This window comes from Coptis chinensis, chromosome 8 (assembly GCF_015680905.1).
Source record: "Coptis chinensis isolate HL-2020 chromosome 8, ASM1568090v1, whole genome shotgun sequence".
NCBI lineage: Eukaryota > Viridiplantae > Streptophyta > Magnoliopsida > Ranunculales > Ranunculaceae > Coptis > Coptis chinensis.
In genome coordinates, this window is record NC_141463.1 from 68,080,657 (window position 1) to 68,101,772 (window position 21,116).

The 21,116-nt window shown below is 37.3% G+C and overlaps 4 protein-coding genes across 9 annotated transcripts in view; all 4 read left to right on the top strand.

Annotated features, from left to right (window-relative positions):
• The window catches only part of LOC147482611 (pyruvate kinase 1, cytosolic-like), a 28,146-nt gene extending 24,145 nt beyond the window's left edge, over positions 1 to 4,001 (top strand). For all 3 annotated transcript variants that reach the window (XM_086576944.1, XM_086576942.1, XM_086576943.1), the window contains 9 exons: positions 167 to 238; positions 360 to 449; positions 1,820 to 1,964; positions 2,059 to 2,147; positions 2,287 to 2,382; positions 2,556 to 2,623; positions 2,795 to 2,894; positions 3,165 to 3,224; positions 3,559 to 4,001. In XM_086576944.1, coding sequence (XP_086433070.1) covers positions 167 to 238; positions 360 to 449; positions 1,820 to 1,964; positions 2,059 to 2,147; positions 2,287 to 2,382; positions 2,556 to 2,623; positions 2,795 to 2,894; positions 3,165 to 3,224; positions 3,559 to 3,711 — 873 coding nt within the window. In that variant the 3' untranslated portion in view covers positions 3,712 to 4,001. The remainder of the gene's footprint in view (positions 1 to 166; positions 239 to 359; positions 450 to 1,819; positions 1,965 to 2,058; positions 2,148 to 2,286; positions 2,383 to 2,555; positions 2,624 to 2,794; positions 2,895 to 3,164; positions 3,225 to 3,558) is intronic.
• Positions 4,002 to 4,273: 272 nt separating this feature from the next.
• On the top strand, positions 4,274 to 7,441 carry LOC147482615 (uncharacterized). The gene is made up of 2 exons (XM_086576946.1): positions 4,274 to 4,575; positions 7,054 to 7,441. The coding sequence occupies exons 1-2, from the start codon at positions 4,327 to 4,329 to the stop codon at positions 7,171 to 7,173; spliced, it is 369 nt and encodes a 122-aa protein (XP_086433072.1). The 5' UTR covers positions 4,274 to 4,326; the 3' UTR covers positions 7,174 to 7,441.
• Positions 7,442 to 9,240: 1,799 nt separating this feature from the next.
• LOC147482616 (Phototropic-responsive NPH3 family protein) lies at positions 9,241 to 14,485 on the top strand. Of its 2 annotated transcripts, none has more exons than XM_086576259.1 (4): positions 9,241 to 9,737; positions 9,988 to 10,057; positions 11,637 to 12,845; positions 13,572 to 14,485. In XM_086576259.1, the coding sequence occupies exons 1-4, from the start codon at positions 9,688 to 9,690 to the stop codon at positions 14,139 to 14,141; spliced, it is 1,899 nt and encodes a 632-aa protein (XP_086432385.1). In that variant the 5' UTR covers positions 9,241 to 9,687; the 3' UTR covers positions 14,142 to 14,485. The 2 variants fall into 2 exon arrangements, with proteins under 2 accessions (XP_086432385.1, XP_086432386.1); XM_086576260.1 differs by having other exon boundaries at positions 9,687 to 9,737; positions 11,593 to 12,845.
• Positions 14,486 to 14,775: 290 nt separating this feature from the next.
• On the top strand, positions 14,776 to 20,250 carry LOC147482617 (aspartate/glutamate/uridylate kinase family protein). Of its 3 annotated transcripts, none has more exons than XM_086576262.1 (7): positions 14,777 to 15,657; positions 17,122 to 17,266; positions 17,388 to 17,441; positions 17,518 to 17,609; positions 19,100 to 19,335; positions 19,449 to 19,623; positions 19,699 to 20,250. In XM_086576262.1, the coding sequence occupies exons 1-7, from the start codon at positions 14,921 to 14,923 to the stop codon at positions 19,718 to 19,720; spliced, it is 1,461 nt and encodes a 486-aa protein (XP_086432388.1). In that variant the 5' UTR covers positions 14,777 to 14,920; the 3' UTR covers positions 19,721 to 20,250. The 3 variants fall into 3 exon arrangements, with proteins under 3 accessions (XP_086432389.1, XP_086432388.1, XP_086432387.1); XM_086576261.1 differs by having other exon boundaries at positions 14,780 to 15,657; positions 19,449 to 19,619; XM_086576263.1 differs by lacking the exons at positions 17,122 to 17,266; positions 17,388 to 17,441; positions 17,518 to 17,609 and having other exon boundaries at positions 14,776 to 15,657; positions 19,449 to 19,619.
• Positions 20,251 to 21,116: the final 866 nt, after the last annotated feature.

Consider the following 21,116-nt stretch of genomic DNA (forward strand, 5'->3'; position numbering starts at 1 on the left):
TGATGAGTTTTTTTCTTGAATTTATTTGTGTTGGTCTACATTACTATTATTCCCTCAAGTCTATGCTCACTCTTTTTTCATTCTATGATCTAGTTATAATGTATTAAGAGTCCAGTGTTTATCCCCACTTCTGAAGTGATTATTTCCCTAATTCCATTGGGTGCAGGCTCGCGAGTACCTTTCCAAGTTAGGTGATCTCCAGCAAACACATATCTTTGCAAAGATTGAAAACATAGAGGTAAATTCTGCATGAAGAATATCCTACTTGAATATTTTCATGCTTGATATATCTACTCTGTATTATTTTCTACTTTCACGAGCACAGCATCTATTACAATGTCAACTTGAAACTATTTCAGGGACTAACTCATTTTGATGAGATCCTACAAGAAGCTGATGGCATTATACTATCTCGTGGAAATCTGGGTGTCGATCTCCCACCTGAGAAGGTCAGGGCTATCTTTGTGCACAACATGCACTTCTTTTTGTACGAGTTGCACATGGACAATATATTGATTATTTTGTGTATAATTTAATATATGGAACTCACAGAATCACAGATACACTATGTTGGTTGTCTTTTAGCACTCACTGAGTGAAATTTCTTTGGGTTATATTGGTAGACAAGGTTGTGTGTGAACAGTAAAAAGGAGTCCTAGGTTTAGTAAACAGAGATCCCTTTATTGAAATGCTCTTGATACAATTTGTCTGAGAGCAAGAGACAATGCAAACAAAACATCATAACCCAAGTTATAGTTCTTGTCAACTGATGTGATCAGCACTCATGAATTTTGGTATGCAGTTAACTCTGTAATCCCTTTAAGCAAAAATAATGTTGGTTTACTCTATGGAGCGTTGATTATGATCCTTCCTATCTGGATAGCAAAATGGTAAGTTGGTTGATCAAGAAATTGATTATCCAATTGGAGCATTATGAATTATGTAGCTTGTTTGTTGACAAAAACAGGGACTTTCATGTTTGTTTTTTTGTTTGTACTTGTTAAGTATTGAGGAATGGAAGCCATGTTTAGGCTCTTAGATCTTCTTTATCAATTAATCAGTCTGAGTACATGTATTGAGTCTTAAAAAAAAATTGACATGGAAGCAGCTGAAGTGCTGAACTACTGCGAAGAATTCAAGTGGCAGATGTGCCCATCTTTCATACATCTATATGCTCATACTCGTTTTGGTGGTTTAATGTTTTATAGTATAGTTCCAAACAACATGTACTAAAGCTTACATTTGTGATTGTTTAAAAACAAGACACTCCTCAATGGAAAGCAGTTTGTGTACACTTTTTCAAAGGGGCATTAATGTAAGAGTAAAGTGACATACTTCATCCGTGTTAATCTTAACTTTGCACCATAATCTATGCTTATAACCATGCACATGAAGGAATTCCATTTCTGCTCTTCATCTCAAGACCTTCATGTTGTTTATGTAACTGGTATGCAGTATGCTTGATTTCATGCATGATGCATGCTTATGCCAAACAGTGCTGGGGTTGGGCTGTTATTTATTACTTCTTAGAAGCAGTTCTCTTCCGAAGTAGGATTGCTGGGACAAGGCTTTTGAAGTTGTATTTTGATTCCATAAGTTCTGAATTGGTGAACTGGCAAGTAATTTCTTTTCGTGTGATGGATCCTTTTTCCAAGTGTGAAGCCTTGGTCATATTTTAATGTGCTTGTTGGGAATTATCTAACTTACACCCTTAATCACCATTTTTGTTGGTTAAATCGCTAGACATTCCGTAGACCTCTGCTAAATTTCATATTGCAGCTTCTTAAGCCATTCTAATGTCCTTTGAAACCCTTTACAGGTGTTCTTATTTCAAAAGGCTGCTGTTCACAAATGTAACATGGCGTGTAAACCTGTAGTTATAACTCGTGTGGTGGACAGCATGACAGATAACCTGAGACCTACTCGTGCAGAAGCAACTGATGTGGCTAATGCTATATTGGATGGTATGTGTTGTTTGGAGATGGTTGACATGATCAGATTTTATGTGCTTTTTCCATTTTGTCTTAATATATTTGTATCACTTTTCATTCCGTACAGGTAGTGATGCAATTCTTCTTGGTGCTGAGACACTGCGAGGGATGTACCCTGTTGAGACAATTTCTATTGTTGGTAAAATCTGCTCCGAGGTGAGTCTTCCTGGCTGAGTTATGAGTATTGATTGTTCATCGGATGTGCAATTCGATCAGGTTCATCTCATATTTTGACCGTTTGGTTATTATCTGACATGTGAAAATTGCCATTTGCTTATAATGCGACATTTTACAGGCAGAGAAGGTTTTCAATCACGACCTGTACTTCAAGAATACCGTGAAATACGTCAGTGAGCCGATGACCCACTTGGAGTCTATTGCTTCCTCTGCGGTATACTCTTTCTAGAGTTCTCTTATGGATTTTTTGCCTGTTTATATCAATTGGTTGAGTTTTTGTCTTGGTTAGATGTGTATATTAGTTAAATGTATACTTTTGTTTGCTTTTCTTATCTTTTTCTTTTGGATTTTCTACAACTCTATTTTCACTGGTTACTGTTTATCTAGGTACGAGCTGCAATTAAGGTGAAGGCATCTGTTATTATCGTGTTCACTTCAACTGGAAGGGCTGCAAGGTCGTACCACGTTTTTCATTTTTTTTAGTGAATTTTCAGTCCAACTTGTTGGTTGAATGCTTCTCACGAGGGCCATCATTATTATTAACAAAGTGTTATATAACCAAATGACCGAGGTTTTCTGACTTCTTTGTGTCCTCAGGTTTCTAACTCATTTATTCTATGACTCAGATTGATTGCGAAATATAGGCCAACAATGCCTATTCTATCAGTTGTCATCCCTCGTTTAAAAACTAATCAACTCCGATGGAGTTTTACTGGCGCCTTTGAGGTACACTACTTACTGTATTCAAAGTGTTTCCTTTGCCTGAATTTTAATATTGTCTTCAAAGAACATATATATTTAATTTAGCATGAACCAGCGATGGTTTTCGAGTGCCCACTCTTACTCAGTGTCCACAGTGTGGGGGAGATGATGATTTACCAGTCAACCATCTCCTTGACTCCCACGACACTGAAAATTCTGCTTTTGTGTCTTACAATCAATTTAAAATCACTTCAAGGAACTGACGTGTTAACATCGTGGTGTTGAATTTGGCAGGCAAGGCAGTCACTTGTAGTTAGAGGTCTTTTTCCCATGCTGGCAGATCCTAGACATCCTGTAAGTTGTTTCTGACTTAAAGTAAATGCTTTAACTAGAGTAAAAAATTGTCTATTTATAGGTGTAAACCCAGATATTCTGAACGAATTTGCTAACTAGGTTTCTGAACTTTGGTTACTAATGGATATTGTACTTGTCACATATGTTGCTTCGATTTCATGATGTACATGGGAATAATGGATCTCCGCTTTCCCCTGTTGACCTGAGTAGTGCTCTCCCTTCTATACTTTACCCACTGAGGATATACCTCTTTGGGGCATACTTATGACTAGCCGTCTTGCTGTCCAAATCAGTCTCATATATGCAATCTAATACTCTTCGACGAATTCTGCAGGCTGATTCTACAAGTGCGACAAGTGAGTCAGTTCTAAAGGTTGCTCTAGAACATGGCAAGGCCTCAGGTGTAATAAAGTCACACGACCGTGTTGTCATTTTTCAGAAAGTTGGTGATGCGTCTGTTGTGAAGATTATCGAGCTTGAAGATTAGACTTTTCAGGCCTTGTGAATTGGGATAGTGTTTGATCTAATAGCTATCGTACGCTCAGAAACTCGTTAAATTTAAGGAAGAGCTTGTCAGTTGGTATGCACAAAACGTGTACAGTCGGGAAAAGTTATTACTCTTTGGTTGGGTATTGAATCATATCATATCCACTGTTATTCAGGCTGCATGCCTGCATCATTCGATTTCCATAAAATACAACTTATAAATGCTATTGTAGTCTACCGACTAGTGGAAAACATATTGTCAATGGCAGCAGTGAGTATAGTTTTGTTCCACATGTGGCAATTGAGCTTCCATTAGGAATTGATTATCTTTCATGCTCCTAATGAATCACAATTAAACAACATTGTATCTCGGTACTTTTGACATAGATACTAATAACTCATTCCTTCCACTTGTGTTGAGAACTTGATGGATTCAATACAGGCCGAGTTTGGCAAAATATGGTGTGTGATCTTGAAAGATAAAACCAAACCAAAATAGATTCGAAAAGAAGAAAAGATGAGGGTAAAAAAGAGAAAGGAACAAAAAGACGTGGCACGTGAAAACAAAAAGATAAAAGTGAAAAAGAAGGCAGCGACTGAAAACACAAGAAAAAAAATGGCAGACAAAGGCATAAGAGAAGAAGAAAATATACAAAACCCATTTTTGCCCATCGTTTCTTTCTTACAGAATCTTCATTTTGAGTTGCCTCCTCAGTTTAAGAGGAAGAAAGAGGTAAAAAAAGTGGAAAGTGAGAGTAAAGTAGTTGATTTTGTGAAAGTTGGTGATGGGAGGAATAAGAAAGAGTTTCCGGGTTTGAAGTTGGAAGGAGATGAAGGGCAACAAGGTGGTGGAAACATGTGGCAGGTTTGTCTTTCTCTCCCTAAATGTTTTTATTAGATGTATATAATTATATTATAGCTTCAAGAATTTTTTTGTTTAGTGTGAAATCACATTTGATTGCAGTGCTCTTGTCTGGTTTCGGTTAGTTTATAGGACTATTCTATTGGAAGCCAGAAATATTTGGGATCTTTATATTTTAGCTTTCTCTAAAACTTGAGCTGTCAGACATAGACGTGATAATGTATATCTTAGGGATGCAGCTCTCAAACAGGACTCTGACATACAGAATTCCTGAATTGTTGTTATTTTTTACCAATCTGTGTATATTTAGTCCAAGGAGTCTAGTGCTTCTGTGGGAGATTGTTATGAGAGTTTGGACAACCAAAAGATTGGCTTCAGAGAGATTTGAGGATGCTCAAGAGCACTTGGGATGCCAGTGGATTTTTTTATTATGTTACACAAAAATGTTGCCTTTTACTTTTAAGTGGACTTTTAATGGAGAACTTCTTCCTTGATTACTGGAACAGTACTACATGTCTCATTCTTGTTTCTAATGTGGACTGGTTTCGTAATTGGTCTCAGCAACCACCAATCTGCGTCATATTTGCAATCAGGTAAGCTATGAATACTGGACTTTCAAATGGAAAATTAGCAGACAACTTGACCAGGCAGGTAGATGCTCCCTTGACCTCTTTGGTTTCAACTCTCCATATACCCAGTTCTGGCAAGCTGTACTTTTTGTCAGCATGAGAAGTTAGTTCTTTTCCAAACAGAGAACATAGATTGTTAGAGTTTTACCATTAAAGCGCCGTCACTCTTATAGAACAGAAGCAATTCTACAGCGACTGCTTCTGTGTTCTGCATCAAGTTGTAGGTTCTTGCAGTTTGTCTATCACTCTGTTGTTTTGAATGACAATTGGTTAGTTGCATAACTCGTCACTGGTCCATAAGACCATTATAAGTGCATATGTCCATAGCCTGTAAGTCTATTTTTGATTGAAATATGCTCGAGTAACAGATCAGGCCCTGCAAAATACATGATCCTACGCTTGTCGAAATCTCAATTTATAGCAAAGAGGTTTTTCTCTCTCCTATTCTATCCCTCTGTCTGAAACGTGAATGGCGGAACAATATGATCTACAACATCATCAAACGTGGACAAGAGATTGAGAGATGACCAAACCCATCCTGAAATCCAAATATCTTGTCTAGTACCCCTTTAATCCCTTTAATAAGCGGCAACAAGGGCTTCTGCAATCAATCATCAATATGAACAGTTGAATAAGAGATCGAGGGTATAACAAGAGATCGAAAAATCTCGTTAGTCTAGGTTCGTGTTTGCTATTAGTGTGTGAGATTAAGAGATTTGTAAGCAAAGGAAAACATCATCATCTTGTTTTTAAAGGAAATTGATATCCACCATTTCAACCTCTTTATAGAATCTCGTTCCGATTTGGTTTTCATTCTTCTTTCGATGGCACTTGAAACTTGTACTTTCCAGAGAAGTGCTCCCCACCTTTTTTTTTGTATCCCTGTGTATGATGCTGAGATACCATTTATAATAGGTCAGGATAAGGCTGTCTAAATCATTTTTTTTATATCTGAATGGACTCAGCAGTCATAAAACCCTTAATGATTTAGTGAAGTCATAAGAATGAAAAGGAGTGCTGCTATAATCTCATGGAGATTCTTTCTGTTGAGATCCTTGGGCCATTTAGCAATGTTATGGCCCAACCAATATATTTGAAATTATGAGGCTGTGTCTGAACCATGTTTAAAGACTAGTTGGAAGTATGAAATCTATTCACTTTTTGTAATAAAAGTAATTATTGTTCTGTATTATTATTATTATTATTATTACTGGGCAAAAAAAAAAAATTTATTATTATTATTAGTTTTGCCCGATTTTAGGAATAGCATGGAAACGTAATATTTTATTGTGTTATACCTTTTGCTTTCTGATCCTCATTTAAAAGACAAATAAAGAAAACAAAATCGATATGTATCCTTGCGATTAAATAAATTATCTGAAGATCCTTCTTCCCTAAACACAGAAACCCTTGCAACACACACACACACACACACACACACAAGTACATGGGGTATAGTGCAGAATGTATATTTTAATTTACACGCTGTCCTTTGTTGTAATTACAACTGAAAACATGCTCAGGTTTCCTTCCAGTTATCAGCTTCTGTCTTTAGAAGACCTTTTGGTGCTCATGACAATAGAGTACAAAATTTTCCTTGTTTTAGATATATGGCCGAAATAGTCACCAGTGGGATGAATGTGATTGCCCATGGTTGTCCACCTCTTGTAAAGTCTAGAAATCTGATGCCATATTGGTTTGATAGTGGAGCAGTTTTGTATTTGGTTTTCCCATTGGAATGAGTTGTGGGAAAGCTGACTGCTTGCTTATCACTGTTTATGCACTTCTTTCTAGTCAGTGATAGGTCTACAAATAAACCTAATTAGATCTAATTCTCTCTTTCTTCATTAAGGTCTATGCTCTTGGCGGTTTCTTGGTTGGGAGGTGGTTATGGGCCAGATGGAACGAGAGGAAGGCTGCTAAATCTGATAAAGAAGAACCCTCGGGAGACCCTGAGCCACCATCTCTTTAAAGGGTAATGAAAAGTTGAAAAAGCAACCTTTGCTTGGTGCACACTGCTTCTGATGGTTGTTCCAATCATGGGTTCTAAACATTGATAGGTGGTTGCTCATTGTTTATTGGTGGGTCTCTGTGTTCGTTACACATTCTACTATTCTAGTGCTAGATCGTATTAAATAGTTTGTTAAATTTCTTTACACAATGATTTAAGTTAAGCATGGCATTATAGTTCTTTGTTTTTAAGGTCGTAATATATTTTGAAATAAACTTGTGATGCTGAAGTGCTGATGTTGTGAAGCTTTGCTTCCTTGCGTGTAATGCATGAAAAGGTGACCACTTTCTTTACAATGGATTGTAGGTAGTATGTTTGACACTGCTCATACAGAAGTGCACAACATTGCCGTTATTAAGATTTAAAGAAAGGGCCCCAATGATGTGTAGAGCTATCATTCTAATAGATATATAACGAAAACCTCTGATCAAACTTTTAAATTTTAAATTCCGCTAATAATATTATTGGATTCCTGCCTCCATTGATATATTTTTTTTATTCATCTCATTGGCCTCTCTTGCTCCATGAGTCAATGTACTACTCTTGTTAATATTAATTTTTTCACTAGAACAATGCTTGTCCAAAGTCTCACCCTAATGAATCGAAATTAGATAGACCACATAGAAAAGAAAAGGGAATATGGTTCTATCATTAATTCATTACGTTATAGAAAATGTTTAGAAAAAGAATTTATATTCTTGAGCTGATCTTAGTATCTTACCATTAGTTGAGGTTAGGTCACCTGCTTCAGATTGAGCTCACCGTTAGGACTTGAGCCGTATCAAATTTATTATCAGAAGTTAGTGATATAAACTTGGTCAAAGTACACCATTAGTTTCAAATCAGATTAGGAGAATAACAATGAAGGCAACATCAATTAGGTAGCAATATCATTGAAATGATGGTGTATATAATGATGGTTTATATCAAGGCCTAAAATTTCGATATTGGTTAATATATCGGTGTACCCAAAAACCGAGATATATCGGATATATCGGTTTTTTGGTGACTAGTCAAAACTATTTAAAATATCGGAAATATCGGACATATAATATCAGAAATATCGGAAATATATTGGAAATATCGGATTTATATTTAAAAATGGTCAAAAAGTCAATTGATATATATCGATTATATCGGTGATATAAAATTTCATATCGGAAATTCTGATATATCTCGAAAAAAAATGAGTTCAATATTCGGTGGATATATATCGGAAATATCGATATCAGTGTACCAATTTATCGAGATATATTGGAGAGATATCGGATATATCGGTGATATTTTGGGCCATGGTTTATATTGCAGGAGTCCTTGGTTGACAACGAAGCTGACTCCATACCATCATTCTCTACTGAACTAATCGATGTACTGTATTATATTCTTCAACTGTGGAGAACTGGAGATATTGATGCACGCTAAATTAAATTATTTTTTTACTATTGTGGGGGACTGTAGACAAAGGTGGTGATTTTTAAAGTAGTTTAGATGTCAGTATGTGGATAGCTGGAGATACTTCATATGTATGTCAGTATGTGTCATGAACTGCGAAATCATTGACTCATAGTCATTGTAAGCCAAAAGGAGGATGGATGGTAGTAAGTTGCAGACTTCAAGGTTGATATGGGGGCTAGTAATCTAGTATAGAGAGGGCTCTCATTTTTCACGAACAGGCCATTACAAATCTTTTCACGCCCTCTGGCAATCAATCATATACTATCATAGCGATTTGACTACTTGATCTTACGCACTCACATTAAATTTGTCCAAAAACCAATTACTGGAAACAACTCTACGAAAAAGGATTCCTGTTTTAATACATTAAACAAATACGCCTTGCGGTGTTCAACGGTATAGAGAAGATTAGCATGACCATTACACAAAAATGACATGCACATCATAATCTTCATGTTGCGCAACAGATATAATCTGAAATTACAACCAGAAGTCCATAACTACAACATCAAACAATAAATACACTAAGGTGAAAGTGGGGGACAAAACGCACTCTATGTATAGCTGTAAACTGTGACAAGTAGAGCCGGCCATGAGTCCATGACCCAAGCACACACCACCACAACCTTTTAAGTAGGTGGTCCACTCATAAACCCCACACCAATTTTTTGGTGGTGACTGGTGACTGCTAGAATGCTAGTGTTGTTTTCTTTCTTTTTTTATATATAAAAAAATCTCCAACATACATTAACTAGTCAACTATTGAGTCGGATGCTCTGTTCTTTCTTTCTTTCTTTCTAACTGAAACATAGACACAGACTCATTCCTCTCTGTTCGCCGGTTGTATGTCGTGATGTTTATAATTCTAGTTACTTGTACTTTAGTGATCCCATGGTGTCGGTTACTGCTTTGTTTCAGTGCTGCTGGCAGTTAATGATAACTCATCATCATCATGTCTTTCTTTCTTTTTCTTTACACCACCTCATTTCACTTTAACTCAACTAGTAAACTTGTCTTGTAATGGCTCCTTCTAAACTAGCTTCTGGGTTATACCGTCAAGGCAATAACTGGTATGTTCCGTAATCTCTGTTTTTTCAACAAATATGGTCTCTTTTTGTGCTTTTTTTGATACTTTTGATAAAAAATTATTAGTGGGTATCATTGAATTTTGAAAAGAAATGGTTTTTGGAGATCTATATTGTGTTTTGGTATGATGGGGATGAGTTTTTTTGCAATTCAATATGTTTTTAGTGATTTGGTATGAAAATTTGGAACCCCTTTACACTACTTTAGCTATGGACTATGTGTTTTGTATAACAGGTATTGTAATGCTGGTTTGCCAAGTGATGTTACCGTTGAAGTTGAGGGCGTAGTCTTTTATCTTCATAAGGTATGTTGTTTTTATCACTACTGCCGACTAGAAACAATTTAATTGGATACATTGCATTTGTTAAAAGAAGTAGAATCATGAAATTTATAGTAATATGAATTTTCTTTTCCTACGTGTATTGGTTCAAATTGTTAATGCTGAATATCCGAGATTTAGTTTGCAATACCAAACTCGGTGCTTGACTTTAATTATTGAAAAATCTAAAGAATTGAATTAAATGTCTTTGAAGTTTCTATGGAAAGAAAAAGTTATAAAGAAAATATCTAATTATTCTTGTTACTATAGCTGCTTCCGTGCCTTCATAAGGCTTTAAAATTCCTTGTTTGAGACATTATGGTATTATGTAAGTACTTGGGTGTTAATGGATACATTTTGCTGGAAACTTCCCATCACTTGCAAGCTTTTCTCTAAATTTTCAGATAATTGTGTGGATGGTAAAGATATTTCTTGTTTTATACTAGGATTTAGACTTTTAGAGTGATGATTTTGGTGCACCTTGAATAATGGACTTGTTTCGTTAGTGAATTCAATGCATGTAGTTTATTGAAGGTCAGGATGAAACTTGATAACAACATTCTATGCGTCAAAAAGGAAATTTACGCATTATTGACCAATGACTAGTAATAGAAGCAACTTATAGAAATATCACTAGTTCAATTCTTCTGGTGTATGAAAATGGTAGAAAATTGATGTACATATACCTACAGTGTTAAAGTACTTACCTTATGGATTTACAAATATGTTATTTTTGTATAGATTTGAGGGCATTTCCTTTTCAGTAAAAATGTTTAAAAGAATAAAAAGAGAGAAAATAAAAGGATGGTTCTTTTGAAATAGAAACAGCAGAGGATGTTACCTCAATTTGAGAAATGAACTCGTCAAACTACCCTTTGGAGATGGGCAATCTTTAATGTCCTATTGATTCTTGTTCTTTTTGTCGCACCTGCACTTGTATTCATCCAATAATCTGGCCTCTTGCGAGTTCTTTCACCTTTCTAAATGGATTTTTGGAATTCCAGCTACTTCTCAGTGATCATTACAAGTTGTGTTTTTCTAGTTGTTCCAACACAAGTAGATGGATGTTAAGCATCCATCCAATCTGATCAGGTCAACTTGTTGGACAAGGTGGTGGTGGTGGTCCTTTTCCATGTTGCCAACCATTGCATGCGTGCTACTTCTGTTATATTCTGTTGTAATTTTTCTTCACCATCTTCGGACAGAAAAACTGGACTCGTGTATCTTTACCGATTAAATATATTCTTAGGGATTATATTTCTATGAGATATGTTAGCCAAGGTGGAATTTCTTTTGTTTGCTAGTTATATCATGCTCTGGTATTTTGCAACTTTCATTTTTCAATTTTATGTCAAGTTTTCTTGAGTTGGAGGTTTCCTTGCAGAAGATTCCTTATAATGTTTTTTATCTGGTCTTCACTCCCCAGATATTTATGCGTTGTGCATATCCTTTTTGGTGCAATTCTTTGCACATATATTTACCTTATTTGTTGATACTTGATGTGTATATTGTTTTACTAGGAATCCAGTCGCACTCCTCTAATTATAGTTGTATGCATTTCCAGTTTCCTCTCATGTCGAGATGTGGGAAGATCACAAATCTATTAGAGAAATCTCAAGTTATCCAGGGGGAGTCGTTCAAAATATCGTTAACTGAATTTCCTGGTGGCCCTGACACATTCTTAATTGTGGTCAAATTCTGCTATGGAGTTCGTGTGGAATTGTCACCAAAGAACATACTGTTGGTGTATTGCGCAGCAGATTTTCTCACAATGACAGAGGAGTATGGAGAAGATAACTTATTGGCCAAGGCAGACAGTTTTTTCCATAAGACCATACTTCGTAACTGGAAGGATTGTATAATGTCTCTTCAATATTCAGAACCTGTTATTGAAAGGGCTGAAAAGGACCAAGTAGTTGGCAAATGTTTGAATGCTCTAGCTATGATGGCGTGTACAGATCCGAGTTTGTTTGGGTGGCCCATGATGATGTATGGTAGCTTACAAAGCCCTGGTGGAAGCATCTTATGGAATGGGATAAACACAGGGGCAAGAATCAGAAGCAAAGAGTCTGACTGGTGGTTTGAAGATATCTCGAATCTCAGTTTACCTTTATTTCAGAAACTAATTGTAACGATGAAAGAAAGAGGTATGCGAGCTGAAAACTTAGCTGGCGCCATAATGTACTATGCTAGAAAATATTTACCTGGTCTTGGTCGGTGGCAAGGTGGTCAGGTTGGCAAAACAAGAACTGTTGTAAGTCTTAGCATGACACCTGCTCCTGTTGATCAGAAGGTTGCGCTTGAATGTATTGAAAAGCTGCTCCCTGAAAAGAAGGGGAAATCTTTTTGCCGTTTTTTACTGGGACTTCTACGTGTTGGGATGATAGTAGGTGTCAGTAAGATATGTCAGGAATCTCTCGAGAGGCGAATTGGGATGCAACTAGACTTGGCTACCCTTGATAGCCTTCTTATGCCTAGTTATTCAGATTCCGATACACTTTACAATACTGATTGCGTTGAACGGATGGTCCAGCATTTTATATCATCAGGACAAAGTGTAACATTTTTTTCTCCATCATCAGTCAACTTAGAAACATCTCCTTTATCTGGGCCGTTAAGGCGAGTGGCAAGGTTGATTGACAACTATATTGCAGAGATTGCTTCTGATGTGAATTTGAAACCTGAAAAGTTACGATATCTTGCAGAGGCCCTTCCAGAATCTTCAAGGTCGTTGCATGATGGCCTGTATAGAGCAGTGGATATCTATTTCAAGGTTTGTATTCAATAACGTCTTTTAAAACAAAATTTTACATATTTTCGTCAATAAAGGTTTTGTTTCCCTATCACATAAAGCCGGAATAAATGGACGTTGAGAGGCTTGTGCAGAGATACTGTATCCTTCTGTTGCCCACTTTAAGGAATGCTAAATTACTAGCTTCTGTATCTCAAGCTCTCAATTAAGTATTAGTCCCTTGGACAGCTACTTTTAACCGAGGACCCTATTGTTTTTCAACATGATGATTTCGTGACCATGAGGTGGAATAGGGGATATTATCTGTGGGAAATGATGATGTAGCAAAAATTGGGATTTATGTCATAATTGGAAGATTCACTCGATTTCCTATCAGTTGGTTGAATGTTGTCTCAGCCACTAGAGTTGCATAAGAAAAAACATGGAGGAGGCTAGTCTTTGTACCTATATTTGCAAGTATTAACTAATCTGCTAGTTGTGGTTGATAGGTAACTGCTTCAAGTTTCCTATAGTTCACAAGTATTTGTAAGAATCATCCAAGTGGAGTCCGATTTTCAAGAACCAACCCAGTTTAGCAATCAGTAACCCTGTCTACCCTGTCTACTTGATCGCCTTTACCTGAATTATTGCAAACTATATGTAACAAATTGTTAAACAGGATGCAGACACTTGACACTTCTACTTCTGCAGATGCCTTGCTACTGTATTAGTTTTCTGCTGACATATCTTCTCATGGTTAATGGGCAGGCACATCCTTGGCTCTCGGACAATGAGAAGGAGAAACTTTGCAACATTATTGACTATCGGAAGTTATCCATTGATGCATGTTCCCACGCATCCCAAAATGAGCGCTTACCGCTCAGAATCGTTCTCCAAGTGCTTTTCTTTGAGCAGTTGCAGTTAAGAACAGCCCTCACTGGCTATCTCCCCGCCTTTGATGGTGAAAGTGGCCTTGCTGGTGTCGACACTGCCTCCAATGATATGGCAGGCCAAGTAGTGCAGAGAGGTGGGTGGGTTACAGTTGTCCGCGAGAATCAGGTGCTGAGAGTTGACTTTGAGAGGATGAGGTCCAGAGTTGGAGAACTAGAACAAGAATTTTGTAAAATAAAGCAAGAGATGCACAAAGTGACAAAATCTCATAGCTTTATCAGTTCGCCACGTTTGTTTGCAAGGAAACTTGGCTGCAAGCTTCTACCAGGTCCATCAGATGCACAGGCAGATGTAATAGAAAGTGTGGCCCCAAGCCCTAGAGCGTCAGTTGATCAGGCACATTCCAGACATCGGAAAAGCTCCTCTTCATTAAGGATTGACCCGTAGTGGACATGTATAAATTGTAGAAGATACATACATCAAAATTTGATGATGGGAAGAAGTTACCATCTGCTCGAGTCGTGGACATGGCATGCATGCAGCTTCGTACAGTCATACAAATTTCCTCAATTCTTTAGGCGAAGGTGTAATCACTGGATGCCAGGTATACAACATATTTAAAATACGCCGGAGGTTTTATTTATATATTATATACCACAGGTTTTTGTTACTAAAATGTATATGATTGATTGTGTGATATAGAACTGTACAGCTATGTGAACAATGTTTGACAATTTCGGGAGCGTGGATGATTTTTGAGCTCCCCTGACTAAAAAATAGCTCCTTTTTTCTTTTGTTCTTCCCTTTGATTTGTATTTGATATATCCTGCATTCGAAGCAGCAAAACATGGATTTCACGATCATATAATAAAGTCCAGAGTTGTACAGCTGCTAATATATTTAACCAAGATCCTAACATGGAAACTCTTTTCACACTCATTTACTAGAAGTCCCCATAAACACCAACAAGAATCCGCGATCGCTTCTCACAAGACAGGACGCAAGCGATATATGAATACATATGTGTTTCGGAGAATCTCTCTTTGGGAATCTTCTATTACACAGTACACACTCAAAACTCAAAATGAGAAAATAAAGCGTATGATCATTTCGGTCGCAAATATCGAAATATCGTTTCGGTTTGGATATAAAGAATAATTATTAACGGGCCCGTCACGTCCGTCCGTCTCTCTCCGCTTAACCCTAACCCTAACGTCCGTCCCATCATGGCTTCGTGCGACGACGATTTCACCCTTCTCTCAGATCACCATCACGTGCCACCACGTGCCATCCAAAACATCGGAGAAGAGGAAGAGGAAGAGGAAGAGGAAGAGGAAGAAAATGAAGATGACGAATACAGTGACGCCGGTTTCTGCTCATCCCAACCACCCCCCCCATCTTCTTTATTCCCATTTCCCGAGCAAAAGCGAAAAACCCGCTCAGATAACATTATTAATAATGACTCATTACTATTAAGTAGTGATACACCAACTTCATCATACTACAAGAGATCAAAGTCTGCAGGAGGGGTTGAGTATAAAGTGGATTCAAGAAAAGATAGAGAAGAATGGAGTGATTCAGCTATTGCCTGTTTACTCGACGCATATACCGACAAATTTCTACAGTTGAATAGAGGGAATTTGAGAGGGAGAGATTGGGAAGAAGTTGCCGCCATTGTTAGTGAACAACGCTGCTCTGAGAATACTGGTAGTAATAGTAAGGGGAAAATGGGGAAGAGTGTGGAGCAGTGTAAGAATAAAGTGGATAATTTGAAGAAGAGATATAAGGTTGAGTTGCAGAGGATGAATAATAGTGGGAGTAAGATTACCCATTGGGTTTGGTTTAAGAAGATTGAGAATATTGTTAATAGTTCGCCTAGTGCTGCCAAGGTGAATGTTAATGGTGAGGATGAGGATAGTAAGGCGACTGTTGGTTCCGCAAGTATGCTTAGGCAGACGAAAAGGTATGGGTTCATTTTTCTTTTTAATGCTCAAATTTCTAGTTAGGGGTTTATGTGAAAATGTGACCATGGTTTATTATGCATGTTTTAATTCTGCCCCCTAGTTAGTGCTATACTTGCATGTTATTATAGTAAGTGCTTGTCTTGTATTTGGTAGTTAGAAATTTGAGTTGTATATTGGTAGTGAGAATGCTGTCCTAAAATTGGCTGATCAATATGCGACAATGTGAGCATGATGAGTAATGTATGTTTTTACTCTGTCTTGTAGCTAGTGCTATATTCACATCATTATGGTGCATGCTTGTCTTGTATTATGATACTACAAATTAGTTAGTCTTGGTTGCTTTGTTTTCTGCTGAGGAGCGACACATGCCCTCTTGCCATTGTTATATAGGTTTCTTATTTTCTGATAGTTGCTATTTGAGGCATTGTTGAATAAGAAATCAAGTTGAGAGTCATTGAGAAGGATTATTTAAAGTACTAACAATTGTGGAGTGCTGCAAAGTTATAGAACATGGGACATCTTCCATATCCATATTGCTGTCTTGGGTAGTGAGGTTAACCAAATTAAGATATCTGACATAGGCCAGTATTTGCTCTGCATTGGTGTTAAGTTGCAGAGGAATTTGGAAAAGAGAATATAATGGATATCCTTATAATCTTTGGTCGTATGGTTAAACTAGTCGAGATATCCTTAAATGCTCTGAATTGATGTCAAAGTGAAAAGCAGTTTGGAAAATGAAGTATTGCATTTAGCTGCGAGGCTAATGTGGACTTCAGAGGATAGAGCTGCTAGGTGCATTGTTGGCTTCTTACCCATGAACTTTCTTGGCGACCGTCCCTTCTACTATATGTTCACTCTTTGCCAAATTGAGATATCTGAGGGAAGTCCTTGGGTCCGCTAAATTGGTGTCAAGTGAAATTGTTTTGGAAAAAGAAGTATGAGATATTGCTTATATGTGCGAGGCTAATATGGTTATCATTGAGAAGAATTTACTATTACCTAGTCAATTCGGATAGGACTTGCATTGACAAAAAAAAAAAATTGACAAAGGAAGACGGGTTATCCAGGATTTCTTCTCAAGGTTTGAAGAGTGTATATACCAAGCATAGGTTATATATTAGGTTTGCAGTTCTGGATCGTGTCCCAATCCTCAGAAATGGATCCTTCTTCAAAATGTATAATCAGGTTCAGTGTTTTTGTCAGGTTACTCATGCCATGCCTAGGGAGTTTATTCATATATGAGAGTATAATCGTACACATATACATGCATGGTAATTTTTCCTGGCCTCTCTGTACCTAGTTTATGTTTCTTTTTTTGCTGTAAAATGTTGTTTCTCGCTCTTGCACCTAAATTAGCTCCCATTTCATGCATTTATATTGGTTGTAGCTCTGAATTTATTTAATGAACTTGGAAACAAATTTGGCTATTCCTTACACAAAATATATGACATTTTTGTGGGCAGATATCCTGCTGCAACAAATTTAACTGGGGGCTTGGTGAATAACATGAAGCCAAAGTCATTATCAAATCCTCGATGGCGAAGAGTGGTTTTAAAAATTAGTGGGGCTGCATTAGCTGGAAGTGGATCTCAAAATATTGATCCCAAGGTGTTTTGTTATTTTTGAACATTTGGTTTGTCCCCAGTTGCTCTACATTTGTTATGAAATAGTCACAACCCACAGCCTTTTGTTGCAGTATGTAACTTGAACTGCTTCCTTACATTGTTAGGTGGCCTTGTTGATTGCTAGAGAAGTTGCAATTGCTTGCCGCCTTGGTGTAGAGGTACTTCCTGAATCCTCCATGTACAATCCCCCGTCCCCTTCCCCTCTTTATCTAATACCTCTTTTACACGCTTTAGGTAGCAATTGTTGTTGGAGGTCGTAATTTTTTTTGTGGAAACTCATGGGTAACTGCTACTGGGCTGGATAGATCTACAGCCTATCAAATTGGGTAATGTCTTTGATCTATTCTTTTTTGTCTTTTGCATCGCAATGTTTACTTAAGCTTTGGTGCATGTTCACCGCACGTTCTTCGCTGTGTGTACCTAATGCAGATATATTAGGCACCTAACGCCTTGAATGATTCTTTTTCTTGAGTGTGATATTAGACATTGGATATATATTTTTGTATCGTTCAGTTAGAGGCGGATCTTAACTTTAGAAGCCTTTAAATCTTTTGTATTATTTACTGAGATGATGCCCTGCATACGTCAAAATTTAGCATTATTGTCCCATAATGCTAATTTAGTTGTGTGCGAGGTGGCCCACTGGGCGTTCGAGGGCAGCACCCCCGACCCGAATATTTTAGGCAGTTTCTGTTATTGTAAACCCTGATTTTCATATATATTGAAGTGATACAAGGCCAAACCTTGTTTTTTTCGATGAATACAAGGTCAAACCTAATGAGGCCGTACCTCCTTTTCTCCAAACTTCTTCTCCATTATGATAAATACAATTTCACTGTTCTATTTAATTTAAGTGACTACATGTCAAATGTGATACTCAACGTATATTATGAAGCACGGGGTTTCGGCATGTTGGTTAATATGCTCTTTTGATGAGGTGAAAACAAAATGTGCTTTCAATGCTTAGATGTTAAGCTTTTCACCGGTTACTGGTAGTTTGCACCTGTCTTTGTCACATTTGGCGCTGTTTGTCATGTTATGTGATAACATCCATGTACCTACCCATGGTTTTCTTTATCTCCCTTGATCTGGCCCAAGATTCCCTTACTAGGTTTTCTACTTCTCATAAGAACTAATTTAGAGTTTGAGTAGTTTCTCCCTCGGCGCAATGGTGCATAGGACTTGGAGATCACTGGTTCGAGTCAGGGAGTGCAGTAGTAAAGCTGCGTACATCTGACCTTGGGTGTTGGCCGTGTCCTCTTTTGCAAAGCTAGTTATTTCTGTGTGATTATCATCTTGCCTTCTTATAAAGATTGTTTCTTTGGCTACCCTTTCTTCACAAATTCAAAACGTCAAAATTTTATTTGTTGTTCCCAGTGTATAGTAGTGTAATAGTCTTGACCGTGCTGATAAACACGTACACTTCAAAAACCTTAACTATTAAAAGTTATATAAATGCAGCTGAAGGTAGACGTTTTTATTCTATGAGTGAATTATCCAATCAAAATGTCTTGATTGACTAGAAACCGTCTTCTATATTACAAAGTTGAATGTAAACATACTTTTGTGTAGTAGTGTGGGTTGACTAGACACCATCTTTTGGCATAAGTGTACAATTATACTTCAATATAAAATTTGAATTTAACAAAATGCATTGTCAGAACTAATAGTATATTAATATTTGATATTTTCGTGATTTCTTGTTTTGTGGCTTTCATCCCTCTTGTTATAAGCATGTGTTGCAAGGAAGGTGCATATTTATTCTGGTCACTTGTTTGGCTAACTTCGACCTACCCACCTTGTGTAACGATTCCAGGATGATGGCAACTGTGATGAACTCCATACTGCTTCAATCAGCATTAGAGAAACTGGGGGTCCAGACCCGTGTACAAACAACATTTGCAGTACAAGAGGTCGCTGAACCATATAGCAAGCGACGGGCTATTCGGCATCTTGAAAAAGGAAGAGTTGTTATATTTGGTGGCATTGGTGCTGGCACTGGAAATCCACTCTTCACCACAGATACAGCAGCAGCTTTGAGAGCATCAGAAGGTATGAAATCTAATATTGTCTAATGTTTTCGCTCTCTGGATGCTTGATATATTTTTATCCATCCGTAGCTTGTTCTTGAAGGTGTTGTTAATGCAACACTTCTCTTTGGGCAGTTAATGCTGATGCAGTCCTTAAAGGTACAAATGTTGATGGTGTCTATGACTGCCATTCCAGAAGCAACAATTTGGCATTTGAACACATTTCTTACAGGGAGTTGATTTCCAGAGGTGTTACTTCCATGGATATGATGGCTATAACATTCTGTGAAGAAAATGGAATTCCTGGTTGGTTGGTTTCTCTCCTTTTTGGTTTATCATTTGGGAATTCAGCCCCTCTTAACTAAGGTTTACACTGTCTATGTAGTTGTGGTTTTCAATCTACATGAGCCAGGCAACATTTCAAAAGCCTTGTGTGGTGAACAAGTTGGTACTCTAATTGATCAGGCTGGTAGGATTAGCTGATGTACGAGAAGCATTTCTGTCCTAATGTCGTACTACATAACATTGATAAGTGAGGAAGCGCTGCAATGAAGAATATTCCATCTGGAAACAAATTTTAACTCCTGGGCTCTGTTTGACACATTCAGTTTCAGCCAGTTCACACAATTTATGCCATGTGACATACAAAAAGATCAAGCGGTATAATTTAATTTTCGACCACCCTTGTGAATTTGAATGAGGTTAATGATTTGGGTTACTGATTAGGCTTTAGGAGGTTATGTTGCCTTGTTGGTGCCGATTGAGAGCTGCAGAATTCTCCTAGTGTCTCTACTTTGTACTGTTTGTCTGTACAGTTATTGGTTGAGGAAATAGTTCAAAGGAATTTGTAATGCGGAATGTAGTAAAACACACTATTGATGTACTACTGTTTATTAATTTATATATGAATGAAAGAGGAAGCTAGTGTTGCTTTCAATATTGTTTCTGTTGGATTTTTAACTATTTGGTTGGGTATTGTTTCCTGCTTTTATTGTTGGTCGAAAGATAGAACTGCAAACAGAAGACAACCAAGGATAACACAGCATTTCATTCGACTTATGACCATAAGTCTAAGTCGGGACACTGTGACGTCACTTCTTTCTCTGAATAATCCTGACCAATAGTAGTCTCTAGAATTGCTTTTTCTTTATGTTTTCTCCTTGGCTCTCCAAGACGAATTATTCTAATTGAGAACCCAAAGTTTAAACACGAGACCTTCAACACTTAGACTTGCCGCGTAGAATGGGATATTGTCTCTGAGAATCCCTGTAGTTTCGCTTGCCATGAAGTAAATTTTACATGGTAATACTTCGTTCTTATGCTAGCGCTACACCTGCATGACTCATTATCTTATGACTATTAGACATCCACTGCCATTACCGTTGCTTTAGTGAGAGCACCTAATGTTAGGTAAATGTTGTAGCTTTATGGCTTTCAGATGCTAGAGAGGCAAGGTGATGCAATACAAACTCTAGCAAATGGCTTTATGGACGCTCGTGATCGTGTGTCAAAGGTCTAGTGGTTTTTTCCTTCATTCGTTTTGGGCCTTTTGTTTTGGCTTTAGTTTTGTGTCTGTTTTTGGTTGCCTATATTAGGCTAAGAGTATGGTTTTAGAAAACACTTCTTGATTATTAAATTTTGTTCAATCAACTCTTGGTCAGAGCATAGTACAAAATATTCCGATATATCGCGATATTTGGATATATCTATCCAGATTTCTGAGAAAGATATATAAATATCACGATATATTTAGAGATATATATGACTGCAAATATCGGTGATATTTCGACGATATTTGTGATA